Source organism: Zonotrichia albicollis, chromosome 29 (genome assembly GCF_047830755.1).
Source record: "Zonotrichia albicollis isolate bZonAlb1 chromosome 29, bZonAlb1.hap1, whole genome shotgun sequence".
Classification (NCBI taxonomy): domain Eukaryota; kingdom Metazoa; phylum Chordata; class Aves; order Passeriformes; family Passerellidae; genus Zonotrichia; species Zonotrichia albicollis.
Genome location: NC_133847.1, coordinates 6,154,323 through 6,170,406, shown reverse-complemented (window position 1 = coordinate 6,170,406; position 16,084 = coordinate 6,154,323). Strand labels below are relative to the sequence as shown.

At 48.7% G+C, this 16,084-nt stretch overlaps 2 protein-coding genes and 1 long non-coding RNA gene across 3 annotated transcripts; 2 read left to right on the top strand and 1 right to left on the bottom strand.

Annotated features, from left to right (window-relative positions):
- The first annotated feature begins 764 nt into the window (after positions 1–764).
- On the top strand, positions 765–2,820 carry LOC141725324 (uncharacterized). The gene is made up of 2 exons (XM_074528458.1): positions 765–771; positions 1,175–2,820. Exons 1-2 carry the CDS (start codon positions 765–767, stop codon positions 2,197–2,199), a joined length of 1,032 nt encoding a protein of 343 aa, XP_074384559.1. The 3' UTR covers positions 2,200–2,820.
- Positions 2,821–2,879: 59 nt separating this feature from the next.
- LOC141725323 (uncharacterized) lies at positions 2,880–5,845 on the top strand. Its single transcript, XM_074528457.1, is given in 6 exon segments — positions 2,880–3,816; positions 4,237–4,409; positions 4,936–5,003; positions 5,006–5,400; positions 5,515–5,523; positions 5,525–5,845. Coding segments are annotated over 6 exon segments (1,062 nt in total). The 5' UTR covers positions 2,880–3,516; the 3' UTR covers positions 5,642–5,845.
- Positions 5,846–9,470: 3,625 nt separating this feature from the next.
- On the bottom strand, positions 9,471–11,074 carry LOC141725448 (uncharacterized). Its single transcript, XR_012577302.1, has 2 exons — positions 10,726–11,074; positions 9,471–10,569 (listed from the first exon to the last, which is right to left on the bottom strand). It is a non-coding gene; the product is annotated as an uncharacterized LOC141725448 (long non-coding RNA).
- Between the last annotated feature and the right edge of the window lie 5,010 nt (positions 11,075–16,084).

The window sequence follows — 16,084 nt, the reverse complement described above, 5'->3', positions numbered from 1 at the left end:
CCCCAGTGACCTGCAGGGACACCCCCAGGCCCGGGGATGGGGACAGTGACCTGCAGGGACAGCCCCAATGACCTGCAGGGACACCCCCAGACCCGGGGATGGGGACAGTGACCTGCAGGGACAGCCCCAGGCCTGGGGACAGTGACCTGCAGGGACAGCCCCAGGCCTGGGGATGGGGACAGTGACCTGCAGGGACAGCCCCAGGCCTGGGGACAGTGACCTGCAGGGACACCCCCAGGCCCGGGGATGGGGACAGTGACCTGCAGGGACAGCCCCAGGCCTGGGGACAGTGACCTGCAGGGACACCCCCAGGCCTGGGGATGGGGACAGTGACCTGCAGGGACACCCCCAGACCCAGGGGTGGGGACAGTGACCTGCAGGGACACCCCCAGACCCAGGGGTGGGGACAGTGACCTGCAGGCCACCCCCAGGCCTGGGGACAGTGACCTGCAGGGACACCCCCACTGACCTGCAGGGACACCCCCAGACCCAGGGGTGGGGACAGTGACCTGCAGGGACACCCCCAGACCCGGGGATGGGGACAGTGACCTGCAGGGACACCCCCAGGCCTGGGGATGGGGACAGTGACCTGCAGGGACACCCCCAGGCCTGGGGATGGGGACAGTGACCTGCAGGGACACCCCCACTGACCTGCAGGGACACCCCCAGGCCTGGGGACAGTGGCTGTGACCTGCCGGCCACCCCCAGGCCTGGGCACACCTGGCACCATGAGCAGTTGCAGGGCAGGGGGGTCCTTCCAGAAGATGCCGGGTGGGGGAATCTCAGTTTTTAGCCAACTACCTCGGTAACTCCAATTCAGGTTTCTTTGAGTCCCGAGCCCGTCGCGGGCGGTGCGAGGGCGGGGCCCGGGCGCTGCCGCCGCTCCGGCCCCTCCACTTCTCTGTCCCAGCCTTTGGCCGCAGCGCCAAAGCTCCTCCTGTGCTCTTTGGTGGCAAAACGTTGTTGCTTTTGAGTTTGCGAAGCGTCACCTTTTTGACTTTGTCTTGGAGAGTTTCTGTCCCGGCCTCTGCGCCAGCTCTGCTGTTCCCGCGGGCTCCTCCCGGCTCTGGTTTGCTCTGGAGCTCGCTGGCTTTTCCCCCTGGAGCTCGGGAGAGCCCTCAGGGAGCTGGGGCTGCCCCGGGCTGGGTGAGGAGCAGGGGCCGTGTCCCCTGAGACCCCCGAGGGGCTTGGTGTTGCTGGGCACTGCCAGACCCCAAACCCTTTATCCTTCCTTTATCTCCCCTCGGGGTACCCCAAACCCTCCATCCTCCCCTTGGGGTACCCCAAACCTTCCATCCTCCCCTCAGGGTACCCCAAACCTTCCATCCTCCCCTCAGGGTACCCCAAACCTTCCATCCTCCCCTTGGGGTACCCCAAACCTTCCATCCTCCCCTCAGGGTACCCCAAACCTTCCATCCTCCCCTCAGGGTACCCCAAACCTTCCATCCTCCCCTCGGGGTACCCCAAACCCTCCATCCTCCCTTCGGGGTACCCCAAATCCTCCATCCTCCCTTTATCCTCCCCTCAGGGTACCCCAAACCTTCCATCCTCCTCTCGGGGTACCCCAAATCCTCCATCCTCCCTTTATCCTCCCCTCGGGGTACCCCAAGCCTTCCATCCTCCCCTCAGGGTACCCCAAACCTTCCATCCTCCCTTTATCCTCCCCTCAGGGTACCCCAAATCCTCCATCCTCCCTTCAGGGTACCCCAAATCCTCCATCCTCCCTTTATCCTCCCCTCGGGGTACCCCAAACCCTCCATCCTCCCTTTATCCTCCCCTCGGGATACCCCAAATCCTCCCTTTATCCTTCCCCAGCTCTGGGCACCCCAAATCCTCCATCCTCCCCTCAGGGTACCCCAAACCCTCCCTTTATCCTTCCCCAGCTCTGGGCACCCCAAATCCTCCATCCTCCCTTTATCTCCCCTCAGGGTACCCCAAATCCTCCATCCTCCCTTCAGGGTACCCCAAATCCTCCCTTTATCCTTCCCCAGCTCTGGGCACCCCAAAGCCTCCATCCCTCACCCCAGCAGCCAGGGGGGCACAGAGAGGGGGGGTCTTGGTGCCTTTCCCAGCCCTTCCCCCTCACTCCAGAGAGTTCCACACGTGCCCAATCCCACCCGGAGGGAAAAGCCCCCGAGGTCCGGCCAGAGCTGCCCTAAATCCTCATCGCCCAAAAGCAAAGACCCCTCTCCACAGTGAGGAGGGGGCTCCTCTCCCCAACCCCCATCTCCCAGAGGGGTGGGGGTCCCTGAGCCCCTGTGGGAGGGGGATTCTGCCCTCCTGCCCGGCTGGGTTTGGCTGCAGGATGGGGAAGGGCTGGGGCTCAAACCCCCCTTTCCTTTGCCCAGGCCTGGCAGGGGGAGCCGGGGCAGCTCCTGCTCCCTCTCCCACAGGGACCCTGCACCCTCGGCCCCAGGCTTTGCTTTCCTTCTCTTCCCTGGCTGTAAGCAATATGTTTTCAGGTTGAAACGGGGGTGGGGGTGGGAAAAGGGGGATGAAAACAACTGACAAAAACCCGGGTAGAGCTCCCAGATTAATTTTACTGTGCAAAGTTCTGCGCTCGCGGCCCTGGCTGCACAGTAGCTTTAGACTCCAGTTGTTTTCCTAATATTTTTTATTCTAATTTAATTGCTTTTACATTTTCCAGGCCAAGCAACTGTTTGGAAACACCATGCTTGTTTTAGTGCTTTCTGTTGGAGTTGGCCAGCTCTTCCTGTACATATGTTGTGTTTTGTTTTTTTTTTTCTTATATCCTGTTTTTTTTTCTTCTTTGTTTTGTAAAGAGAAGAAAAAAAAAAAAAAACAAAAAAAAAAAGAAAATTATTTTTCTTTCCCTCAGTACACATTCTTCAAATTATAGTGTTTGTTAAATAAAATGAAAGATTTACATTTAATTCTGTGTCGGCTTGTTGGGATTTCTCATCCCAGGGTCTCCAGGATCTTCTCCCAGGGCATCCCAAGGATCTCACCCAACATCCCCAGGATCTTTACAGGGAAAATCTTCCCACGGGGCCTCCCCAACCTTCCTGGGGTCACCAGGAGCTTCCCAGGATCTCCTGAGCTCTCCGAGGGTCCCCAGCATCACTCCCAGCTCACCCCAAAATGAGACCTGGGGCTTTCCATGCATGGCAGGAGGGTCCTGGGGCAACCCCAGCATTTCCCTGGCCATCCCAGGATCTCCAGGATCACCCCAAACGGAGCCTGGATGGTTCTGGTTCAACCCTCACCCTCTCCACCTTCTCCCCCGGCTTTTGGGGGGCAGCCGGACCCCCGGGCACCCCCCGGCCCCGTCCCCACGGGCACCTCCTCGGTGCCACTTTGAATTCCTCCACCTCCAGCGGATTAATCATTTTATTTATGAGGCTTAAGGGCCCAAATCCCTTTAAAGCCGGGGCTTTGCCAGATAAACAGCCCGCTTTGGGGGCAGCGCGTTTGTGAAAACACAATTAGCAAACCCTGTAATCTGCACTAATTACCGGGCCATGAGCGCCGGCACTCGCCGGCAGCACCTGCACCATGGGGGACACGGGGGACACGGCTGGGGACGCGGCAGCTGCGCCCCGGCGCCCGCCCGGAGCCTCCTTCACCATCGAGTACCTCCTGTCGGGCCGGGGCACCGGGGCCGCCCCCAGCCCGGAGCCCCCCGGGCCGAGCCCCCCGGGCGCCCCCCGCGCCCCGCCGGAGCCCGCGGACAAACCGGCCCAGTCCTACATCGCCCTCATCTCCACCGCCATCCTCTCGTCCCCCGAGAAGAAGCTGCTGCTGTCCGACATCTACCAGTGGATCATGGATAACTACCCCTACTTCAAGAACAAGGTGAGCGTTGTGGGGCCGGGAGCGTTTTCTGGGATTTTCCCCGATTTCCAGGGTTTGGGGTGAGCGGTGGGGACTGGGGAGCTGAGCCGGCTCCGCTGGGCCCGATCCTCGGGAGATCCATCGGGGGTGCCCAGAGCTCGGCCCTGCCCAGGCCGGTGCCTCCGGGCTCGTTCCGGAGCCTGCCGGTGTCGGCTGCCCCCGATCCTCCGGGAGAGCACCGGGGCCGCTGGCCGAGCCCGGGCCGGCTTCTACAGGGCTGAGGAGAGGCCGGGGACTCGGCCTGAGTGACCCCTGTGGGTCTGACTGAGCCCTCAGGGCCTGAGTGACCCCTCTGTGCTGCCCGAGTGACCCCTACGGGCCCGAGTGACCCCTGTGGGCCTGGCTGACCCTTCCAACCCTGACTGACCCCTCTGCACCCAGGAGAAGAGCTGGCGCAACAGCGTCCGCCACAACCTGTCCCTTAACGAGTGCTTCGTCAAGGCCGGCCGCAGCGACAACGGCAAAGGCCATTTCTGGGCCATCCACCCGGCCAACCTGGAGGACTTCGCCAAGGGCGACTACCACCGGCGGCGGGCCCGGCGCCGCGTCCGCAGGTCAGGGAGCCGGGGGGCTCTGGGGGCCTGAGGGGCCCAGGGGTCTCTGGGGGCTCTGGGGGTCTCTGGGGGCCTGGGGAGCTCTGGGCTTCTGGGGGCTCTGAGGAGCCCAGGGGGCTCTGGGGGCTCTGGGGGCCTGGGGAGCTCTGGGCTTCTGGGGGCTCTGAGGAGCCCAGGGGGCTCTGGGGGTTTGGGGGGCTCCAGGGGGTTCTGAGGGCTCTGAGGGGCCTGGCGGTCTCTGGTGTTTGGGGGGCTCTGAGGGGCCCAGGGGATTCAGAAGGCCCAGGGGCTCTGAGGGGCTCTCGGAGCTCTGAGGGGCCCGGGGAGTTCTGGGGGCTTGGAAGGCCCAGGGGATTCTGAGGGCTCTGAGGGGCCTGGGGGGCTCTGGGGGCCCAGGGGCTCTGAGGGGCTCTGGAGGCTCTGGGGGTCTGAGGGGCTCCGGCGGGCTCTGAGGGGCCCGGGGAGCTCTGGAGACCCCAAGAATGGGTTTGTGTCTCAGCACTGACCCCACTGTCTCCCCTGGCAGGGTGAACGTCGGCTACTTCCACCCCTACGCCCTGTACGGCCTCGGCTGCTGCTGCCCCTGCTGCCCCCCGGGCCCCCCCGGTGCCCCCCGGTGCCCCCTGCCCGAGCGGCCGCGCTGGGGCTGGGGGCGGCTGCCAGCGCTGCCCCGGGGCTCCGTGCCCGTCCTGCCCCGGGGCCCCTTCCTGTGACACCCCTGGGTGTCCCCTCCTTGCCTGGGTCACCCCTGTGTGTGTCCCCTGTCCCCCAGTGTCCCAGGATGGCGCTCATTCCTGGGGTCTCCATGTCCCCATCCCGTGTCCCCTCCTTCCCTGCCACCCCAAGGTCATCCCTGTGTGTGTCCCCAGTGTCACCAGGATGTCACCACATCCCCATCCCGTGTCCCCTCCATGCTGTCACCCCACAGGACACCCCAGGATGGCACCACTGTCTCCCCACTGGGGACCCTTTGCCTTCTCTACCTACCAAACCTTTCCCATGGAGGTAAACTGAGGCACGGCCCAAATTTGGGCTGTTCCCCCCTCAAACCCCCCTGGACACCCCCAAACCGGGGGTCCCCCAATCCCCCCCCCTGCACACTCAGGCACATATGGGGCTTAAACCCTGCAGCGGCTGCTCCTGCCCTAATTATTCCCGTACTAATTGTCCCTGACGCCCCTAATGAAAATCGCGGCTCCCAGGTGTTAAGTGGCATTAGGGCGTCTCGCTAAGAAAGACGACTCGGCCATAAATCCCGGGATAAAGCCCCAAAGCCCCGAACAAGGCAGATTATGACACAAATTAATCCCCTCCCCTCGGCCGTGCCCTCTGGGGGGGCCGGGCTGCTCCTGCCCCCCGCGGCCACATCAGAATTTGGGGCGTTTTGGGGCATTTTTGTGGGATTTTTGGGGTGTGTGGGCTCACCTGTGCACTGCAATGGTGGCCCCATGGGGTCGGGGGGGCTTTGGGGAGGGGGGGACACCCCAAACGTGTCCCCTGAGGCTCCTTAAACCGCGGCCATCTGTCCCCAAACGCGATTAAGGGTCCCCAGCCCCCCCTGAGGGGCTTAATGGGGCTGGGGGTGCTGAGGGGGGGGGTGGGACCCCCCCTTTGGTGTTATTCTGTAAGGGAGGGGGGGGCTTTGTTCCATTTGGGGAAACTGAGGCACGGCCCCATCTCAATCCCCTCCCCACACCCCCAAAATGGGGGGAACATCCCCCCCAAAAATCCACTCCAAATTCTGGAGACCCCAAAATATGAGAAGGCCCTGCCCCCCCCCCCAAAAAAAAAAAAAACCCTACAATTCTGGAGGCCCCAAAATAGAGGAAATAACCCCAAAATAACCCCCACAATCCTGGAAAATTCCAAAACAGGGGGAGCTCCCCCCCAAAAATACCCTAAGCAGCCCTGGACATCTCCAAAATGGAGGAAATTCCCCCAAAATAGAGGAAATGTCCCCAAAATCCTCCCCATCCATAGCCCTGGAACCCCCAAAACCCCAGGGAACCCCCAGTCCCTGCTCTGCTCCCCAAAATCAGCAAAAAAACCCTCAAAATCATTAAAATCCCACTCAAAAAAACCTCTCAAAATCATTTAAATCCCACCCAAAACCCCCCTCAAAATCATTAAAATCCCACCCAAAAATCCCTAAAAATAATTAAAATCTCACCCCAAAAAAACCCTCAAAATCATTAAAATCCCACCCAAAAAATCCCTCAAAATCATTAAAATCCCACACAAAAAAATCCTCAAAATCATTAAAATCCCACTCAAAAAACCCCTAAAAATCATTAAAATACTACCCAAAAAACCCCTCAAAATCATTTAAATCCCACCCAAAAAAACCCCTCAAAATAATTTAAATCCCACTCAAAAAAATCCTCAAAAATCATTAAAATCCCACCCAAAAAATCCCTCAAAATCATTAAAATCCCACCCAAAAACCCCCTCAAAATCATGAAAATCCCACTCAAAAAATCCCTCAAAATCATTGAAATCCCACTCAAAAAATCCCTCAAAATAATTTAAATCCCACTCAAAAAACCCCTCAAAATCATTAAAATCCCACTAAAAAAAAACCCCTCAAAATCATTAAAATCCCACCCAAAAAATCCCTCAAAATCATTAAAATCCCACTCAAAAAATTGCTCAAAATCATTAAAATCCCACTCAAAAAATCCCTCAAAATCATTAAAATCCCACTCAAAAAATTGCTCAAAATCATTAAAATCCCACTCAAAAAAACCCTTCAAAATCATTAAAATCCCGCTCAAAAAAACCCTCAATATCATTAAAATCCCACCCAAAAAATCCCTTCAAAAGCATTTAAATCCCACCCAAAAAAACCCCTCAAAATCATTAAAATCCCACTCAAAAAAACCCCTAAAAATCATTAAAATCCCACCCTCAAAATCATTAAAATCCCACTCAAAAAAACCCCTCAAAATCATTAAAATCCCACCCCAAAAAACCCCTTCAAAATCATTAAAATCCCACCCAAAAAAAACTCCTCAAAATCATTAAAATCCCACCCAAAAAACCCTTCAAAATCATTAAAATCCCACTCAAAAAATCCCTCAAAATCATTAAAATCCCACTCAAAAAAACTCCTCAAAATCATTAAAATCCCACTCAAAAAAACCCCTCAAAATCATGAAAATCCCACTCAAAACCCCCCCCTCAAAATCATTAAAATCCCACCCAAAAAAACCCTCAAAATCATTAAAATCTCACCCAAAAAATCCCTAAAAATCATTTAAATCCCACCCAAAAAAAACCCTCAAAATAATTTAAATCCCACCCAAAAAGTCCCTCAAAATCATTAAAATCCCACCCAAAAAACCCCCTCAAAATAATTTAAATCCCACTCAAAAAAATCCCTCAAAATCATTTAAATCCCACCCAAAAAATCCCTCAAAATCATTAAAATCCCACGCAAAAAACTCCTCAAAATCATTAAAATCCCACCCAAAAAAAACCCCTCAAAATCATTAAAATCCCCCTCAAAATCATTAAAATCTCACCCAAAAAAACCCCTCAAAATCATGAAAATCCCACTCAAAAAATCCCTCAAAATCGTTAAAATCCCACTCAAAAAATCCCTCAAAATCATTTAAATCCCACTCAAAAAATCCCTCAAAATAATTAAAAACCCACCCAAAAAACCCCTCAAAATAATTTAAATCCCACCCAAAAAACCCCCTCAAAATCTTTAAAATCCCACTCAAAAAATCCCTCAAAAATCATTAAAATCTCACCCAAAAAATCCCTCAAAATCATTAAAATCTCACCCAAAAAACCCCTCAAAATCATTTAAATCCCACTCAAAAACACCCTCAAAATCATTTAAATCCCACTCAAAAAAATCCCTAAAAATCATTAAAATCCCACTCAAAAAATCCCTAAAAATCATTAAAATCCCACTCAAAAAAACCCCTCAAAATCATTAAAATCCCACTCAAAAAATCCCTCAAAATCATTAAAATCCCACCCAAAAAATCCCTCAAAATCATTAAAATCCCACCCCAAAAAATCCCTAAAAATCATTAAAATCCCACCCAAAAAAACCCTCAAAATAATTTAAATTCCACCCAAAAAAACCCCTCAAAATCATTAAAATCCCACTCAAAAAACCCTTCAAAAGCATTAAAATCCCACTCAAAAAAACCCCCTAAAAATCATTAAAATCCCACTCAAAAAAACCCCTCTCAAAATCATTAAAATTCCCCCCAAAAAATCCCTCAAAATCATGAAAATTCCCCCCAAAAAATCCCTAAAAATAATTAAAATCCCACTCAAAAAACCCCTTAAAATCATTAAAATCCCACCCCAAAAATCCCACCCAAAAACCCCTCAAAATCATGAAAATCCCACTCAAAAAATCCCCCAAATCATTAAAATCCCACTCAAAAAAAACCCTCAAAATCACTAAAATCCCACCCAAAAAATCTCTAAAAATCATTAAAATCCCACTCAAAAAAAGCCTCAAAAGCATTAAAATCCCACTCAAAAAATCCCTCAAAATCATTAAAATCTCACCCAAAAAATCCCTCAAAATCATTAAAATCCCACTCAAAAAAAACCCCTCAAAATAATTTAAATCCCACCCAAAAAATCCCTCAAAATGATTTAAATCCCACCCAAAAAAAACCCCTCAAAATCATTAAAATCCCACTCAAAAAACCCCTCAAAATCATTAAAATCCCACCCAAAAAACCCCCTCAAAATCATTAAAATCCCACTCAAAAAATCCCTCAAAATCATTAAAATCCCACCCAAAAAAACCCTTCAAAATAATTTAAATCCCACCCAAAAAAAACCCTCAAAATCATTAAAATCCCACCCAAAAAATCCCTCAAAATCATTAAAATCCCACCCAAAAAAACCCTTAAAATCATTAAAATTCCCCCCAAAAATTAATGGGGCCACCCCAAAAAGAGCCAGTGCCCTCCATCCTCTCCTCCCCCAAGAAATCCAATGGGCTCCAGGTGTATTTTTAATATATAGTTTATTTCTCTCTTTTTTTTTTTTTTTTTTTATTTTAAAGCCCCCCCCAAAGTGCAATTTTTATTATTTTAAATTTTTTTTTTTTGTCGTTTTTTGTCATAGTTTTTATTTTTTTTTTCCTCATCTCCCCCCCCCACTTTATAAAGAACTATCAAAGTTACAATCTATGGAATGTCTTTTCTGTGCTTTATTTATTTATTTTATTTTTTTTCATATATTTCTTTATATTTATTTTCTCTCTTTTTCTCTCTTCCTTTCCTCGCTCCTTTTCCTCCCCCCCCACCCCACCCTTAAGAAAATCCTCACCAAAAAAACCAAAAAAAATTGGAAAAAACACATAAAAACCGCTGCAACCTTTGCGAGTGCTTGAAGATAAAGAATCTCTTTAATAGATTATATAGAAAGACGCAGAAAAAAAAAACCCAAAAAAAAAAAACAAAAAAAAAGGGAAAAAAAAAATGAAAATAAAATTAATATTTATAATAAAGTGGCCCCACCTCGAGCATCCTTTGGGGTCCCCGGGCCGAGCTCGGTGTCCCCCCCGTCCCTGGGGACGTTTCAGCTCTTGCTGTGTATATATATATATATATATATATATATAAAGATAGATATAGATCATTTTTATTATATAAAACAACAATTTAATGCAGCATTTTTGCCCCCTCCCCGCCCCAAAATTTCCATCCTGTTTTGCTCTTTTTTGTTTCTCTTGATTAAAATTAAATTTTTGTTTTCTTGTTGTGAATCAAAAAAAAAAAAATTAGAAAATTTTTAGAGAGAGAAATTCAGGGGGTTTTGTCTTGATTTATTATTAAATTATTAAATAATTAAATTTGGGGGGGGGGATTGGGGCTGGGGAGGCTCTAAAGGGTTGGGGGGCCCTAAAGGGGGAGGATGAAGGAGAATTTTGGGGTGGGGAGGGGGAATCAGCCCTTTCCTGTGGAAATGAGAATTAAATGAGAATTAAATGAGAATTGGAACCCTCCTGTTCAGTTTGGGGGGGGCAGGACCCCCCCCCAGAGCCCATTTTGGGGGAAAAAATCCCAAATTTGGCCCTTCCAGCCCATTTTGGGGGTGCAGCCCCACCCTGGGCACCCCAAAACCCAAAGCCAGGATGGAACCTGGGCTGAGCCCCCAAAACCCAAATTAACTTCTGAAAATGGGGCTGAGACCCCAAAACCCAAATTTACCCCCAAAATGGGGCTGAGGCCCCCAAAATTCAGATTAATCCCCCAAAATGGGGCTGAGACCCCAAAATGGGGCTGAGACCCCCAAAACCCAAATTTATCTCCCACAATGGGACTGAGACCCCAAAATCCAGATTAACCCCCCAAAATGGGGCTGAGGCCTCAAAATCCAAATTTATCCCTCAAAATGGAGCTGAGACCCCAAAATCCAAATTTACCCCCCAAAATGGGGCTGAGACCCCAAAACCAAAATTTATTCCCCAAAATGGGGCTGAGACCCCAAAATCCAAATTTGTCCCCCAAAATCCAAATTTGTCCCCCAAAATGGGGCTGAGACCCCAAAATCCAGATTAATCCCCCAAAATGGGGCTGAGACCCCAAAATTCAGATTAATCCTCCAAAATGGGGCTGAGACACCCAAAATCCAAATTTATCCCTCAAAATGGGGCTGAGACCCCCAAAATCCAGATTAACCCCTGAAAATGGGGCTGAGACCCCAAAACCCAAATTTATCCCCCAAAATGGGGCTGAGGCCCCTAAACCCAAATTTAACCCCCAAAATGGGGTTGAGACCCCAAAATCCCAAATTTATCCCCCAAAATAGGGCTGAGACCCCAAAACCCAAATTTATCCCCCAAAATGCGGCTGAGACCCCAAAATGGGGCTGAGACCCCAAAATCCAAATTTATCCCCCAAAATGGGGCTGAGCCCCCCAAAATGGGGCTGAGACCCCAAAATGGGGCTGAGACCCCCAAAATCCAAATTTATCCCCCAAAATGGGGCTGAGACCCTCAAAATTCAGATTAATCCTCCAAAATGGGGCTGAGACCCCAAACCCCAAATTAACCCCCCAAAATCCAGATTAATCCCCCAAAATTGGGCTGACCCCCATGGGGAGGTGGGATGGGGGAAGGAAAGGGGGGGACACACAAATTTCTTAATTTAAAATCAACAAATCTTTTTTTTTTTTTCCTCCCTATTTCCCCTTGCCCCTGCTTGGCTTCGATCCGAATTTTATTATTTCATCATTTATTATTATTATTATTATTGAGAATAACTTTGATTATTATTCCTCTCTCTCTCTTCCCACCGTAACTCAGCACTTTCTTTGGCAACACTTTCATCCCAACCTGGATTCAAAAAAACCGAAAAAAAAAAATAAAATAATAATAAACAACTCAAATGAAATTCAAAATGAATCAGAATAAAGACAAAAATCTGGATGCTGAGCTACGGGGGGGGATTTTGGGGTGGGGCTTTAAGGCAATGGGACAGGGACAATCCTGGGGGATTTGGAGCTTTTTTTTTATTATTTTTTGATTTTTTAAATTTTATTTTTAGTGCAAACTTCACCTTGTGCTAAAGTGTTGCCAGTGGGGGGGACATGGCTGGGGGAATCCTGAGTCTGCTCCTCCTCCTCCTTTGTGCTCTTTTTCCTTTGCATTTTTCCTTTTTTTCCTTCTTCCTTTCCCTATTTTTCTCCCCTTGCCCTCCCCAATTTATTCCTTCTTTTCTCATTTTCCACCCCCTTTTTTTCCTTCTTTCATTCCTCATTTTTCCTTCTCCCCCCCTTTTCTTTTCCTTATTTTCCCTCTTTTATTTCTCCCCTCCAATTTCCTTTTCCCCTGTTTTTTTCCTTCCTTTTTTTTATCAATCTCCCACATTTTTTTTTCCTTTTTCCCCTTTTTCCCCTTCACCCCCTCCTGCTGCTGCTTCTCCCAAAATTCCTTTGGGATTGGGATGGAAAAATCCCAGAAAAAATAAAAACCCCAAACCCCAGGACAAGCGGAGCCACCACAGCCCCAATGGAACCTCCACAATTCTCCATTTACAAAATCCACCCGGAATTTTCTGGGCATATTCCCAAAAATCCTCAGCCGGCGCTGCCAAAGGGTCGGGGCCCACCCAGAGCCCCCCAGTTTGGGATCCGACCCCTTCCCAATGGGGTTCCCTGCCCAGATCCCAATTTCTCTATCAAAATCCCAATTTCTCTGCCCAAATCTCAATTTCCCTATGGAGATCCATATTTCCCAGCCCAAATCTCAATTTCTCAATCCAGATCCCAATTTTTCTATCCAAATCCCAATTTCCCTGCCCAGATCCCAATTTCCCTATGCAGATCCCAATTTTTCTATCAAAATCCCAATTTCCCTATGCAAATCCCAATTTTTCTATCCAAATCCCAATTTCCCTATGCAAATCCCAATTTTTCTATCCAAATCCCAATTTCCCTATGCAAATCCCAATTTCCCAGCCCAAATCTCAATTTCTCAATCCAGATCCCAATTCTTCTATCCAAATCCCAATTTCTTTATGCAGATCCCAATTTCTCTATCAAAATCCCAATTTCCCTGCCTAGATCCCAATTTCCCAGCTCAAATCCCAATTTCCCTGACCAAATCTCAATTTCCCTATGTAAATCCCAATTTCTCTGCTCAAATCCCAATTTCTTTATGCAGATCCCAATTTTTCTATCCAAATCCCAATTTCTCTATGCAAATCCCAATTTCCCAGCCCAAATCCCAATTTCCCTATGCAAATCCCAATTTCTCTATCAAAATCCCAATTTCCCTGCTCAGATCCCAAATTCCCAGTCCAGATCCCAATTTCCCTATGTAAATCCCAATTTCTCTGCCCAAATCTCAGTTTCTCAATCCAGATCCCAATTTCTCTGCCCAAATCCCAATTTCCCTATGCAAATCCCAATTTCCCAGCTCAAATCCCAATTTCCCTATGCAAATCCCAATTTCCCAGCTCATATCCCAATTTCTCAATCCAGATCCCAATTTCCCAGCTCAAATCCCAATTTCCCTGCCCAGATCCCAATTTCCCTATGCAGATCCCAATTTCTCTGCTCAAATCCCAATTTCTCAATCCAGATCCCAATTTCCCTGACCAAATCCCAGTTTCTCTATTCAAATCCCAATTTTTCTATCCAAATCCCAATTTCCCAGCTCAAATCCCAATTTCTTAATCCAGATCTCAATTTCCCAGCCCAAATCTCAATTTCTCAATCCAGATCCCAATTTTTCTATCCAAATCCCAATTTCTCTATGCAAATCCCAATTTCCCTGACCAAATCCCAATTTCTCTATCAAAATTCCAATTTCCCTGCTCAGATCCCAATTTCCCTATGCAGATCCCAATTTCTCTGCTCAAATCCCAAATTCCCTGCCCAGATCCCAGTTTCTCTATCAAAATCCCAATTTCTCTGCCCAAATCTCAATTTCTCAATCCAGATCCCAATTTTTCTATCCAAATCCCAATTTCTTTATGCAAATCCCAAATTCCCTGCCCAGATCTCAATTTCCCTATGTAAATCCCAATTTCTCTATCAAAATCCCAATTTCCCTGCTCAGATCCCAAATTCCCAGCTCAAATCCCAGTTTCTCTACTTAAATCCCAATTTTTCTATCCAAATCTCAATTTCTCAATCCAGATCCCAATTTCCCTGCTCAGATCCCAATTTCCCTATCCAGACCCCAATTTCCCAGTTTATATCCCAATTTCCCAGCCAAATCCCAATTTCCCATCTCATTTCCCCCAATCTCTCCAGGTGGGATTTTTCCAAACCCACAGCGATCCCAACACCTCTGCGCTGGCACTGGCTAAAATAAACCATCGAAAAAAATAAAATTATTTCTACAAAAAAAAAATTAAAAAAAAAAAACAAAAAAACCCCAAACCAACAAAAACCTCCTCAAGGCTGTGGGGAGCAGTGAGCACCACAAACCCCCAGGATTCCTGCCTAAAATTCAAGCTTCCATGGATTTTTTATCTATTTAAAATTCCCTAGGGTCAGGGCATGTCACAGAACCTAATTAGCATCTTCCTCCCATCCTCCAATCTCACTTGGATTCTGCCTATATTTGTATTTTTTCTAGTTTTTTTTTGTTAAATATATATATATATATACACATTTTTTTTCTTACAAAAATAAATTTAGGCTTTTTTTTTAATAATATTTTTTTTTCTCCGTAGAAGTCTTTTTTTTTTTTAAAGTTTTTTTTTTTTGACTTGTAAACATCTTGAATCTTGCTTTTTTTTTTTTTTTAAATTAAGATAAAGTGAGCTCAAAGTACCCGTTCCATCGCAAAGTGCTAAGACTTCTTTGTTTTCTTTTTTTTTTTTAATTATTTTTAAGCTTTTTTTTTTTTTTTTGAATTTTTTTATTGCTTTTTTTTTGTTTTTCTGCATTAAATAAAACATCCATCTCTTCCCCCAGCCCCACCACTCACCCCACCCCCAGCACACACTCCCCTCTCACTCCCTCTCCAAAATACATTCGGCCAAAAACTGCTCTTTGCTTTTTTTGCTTTTGAAAGTAAAAACACCAAAAAAAAAACCAAAAAAAAAAGGAAAAAAAAACCCCAAAATAACCAACAAAAAAAATTAAAATTAAAATAAAAGGAAGAGAATCTAAAAAGTGCTTTGAAAATAAAAGGGCTTAAAATCTCTCTGGTTTTTTTTACTCTTTTTTTTTGTTTTTTTTTTTTTTGTTTTTTAGCATTTAAAAATGTGCATTTAGAAAACAGGTGACCAACTCAAAGGTGCCTTTTCCCCCCGAGGGTCGGGACCCGCCTCTCCAGCCATAGAGCATCTCTAGATATATATATTTATATATATTTTATTTTATTTTATTTTCTTTTTGGGGATGGGGCTGGGGGGGCTGCTCCCCCTCCCCCCAAAGGCCTCCTGCTCCTTTAGGGTCACCCCAAAAAACCTTTTTGGGATTTTTGGAGGCGTTTTTGGGGCTGCGCTGGGGAGGGGGAAAAATTCCCTGGGGGAGGAGGGAGAGGGGAGGGGGGAAAAGAAAAATTCCCTGGGGGGGATTTGGGAACCCCCAGCCCCAAATTCTGCGGCAGCGGGGGCTGGGCTGGATCAGGCACTTCCTGGGCACTGCGGGGAGGGGACAGGGACGGACAGAGGGACGGACAGGGAGGGACAGGATGGACAGAGGGATGGACACGGAGGGACAGAGGGACGGACAGAGGGACGGACAGAGGGATGGATGGGATGGACACAGGGAGGGACATGGGGGGGACAGGGAGGGACAGAGGGACGGACAGGGGATGGACAGGATGGACAGGGATGGACACAGGGATGGACAGGGAGGGACATGGGGATGGACAGAGGGATGGACACAGGGATGGACACAGGGAGGGACATGGGGGGGACAGGGATGGACAGAGGGATGGACAGGATGGACACAGGGATGGACAGAGGGATGGACAGGGAGGGACATGGGGGGGACAGGGATGGACAGGATGGACACAGGATGGACACAGGGATGGACAGGGATGGACAGAGGGATGGACAGGGAGGGACAGGGACGGACAGAGGGACGGACAGGGATGGACAGAGGGATGGACAGAGGGATGGACAGAGGGATGGACACAGGGATGGACAGAGGGATGGACAGAGGGATGGACATGGGGGGGACAGGGATGGACAGAGGGATGGACACAGGATGGACACAGG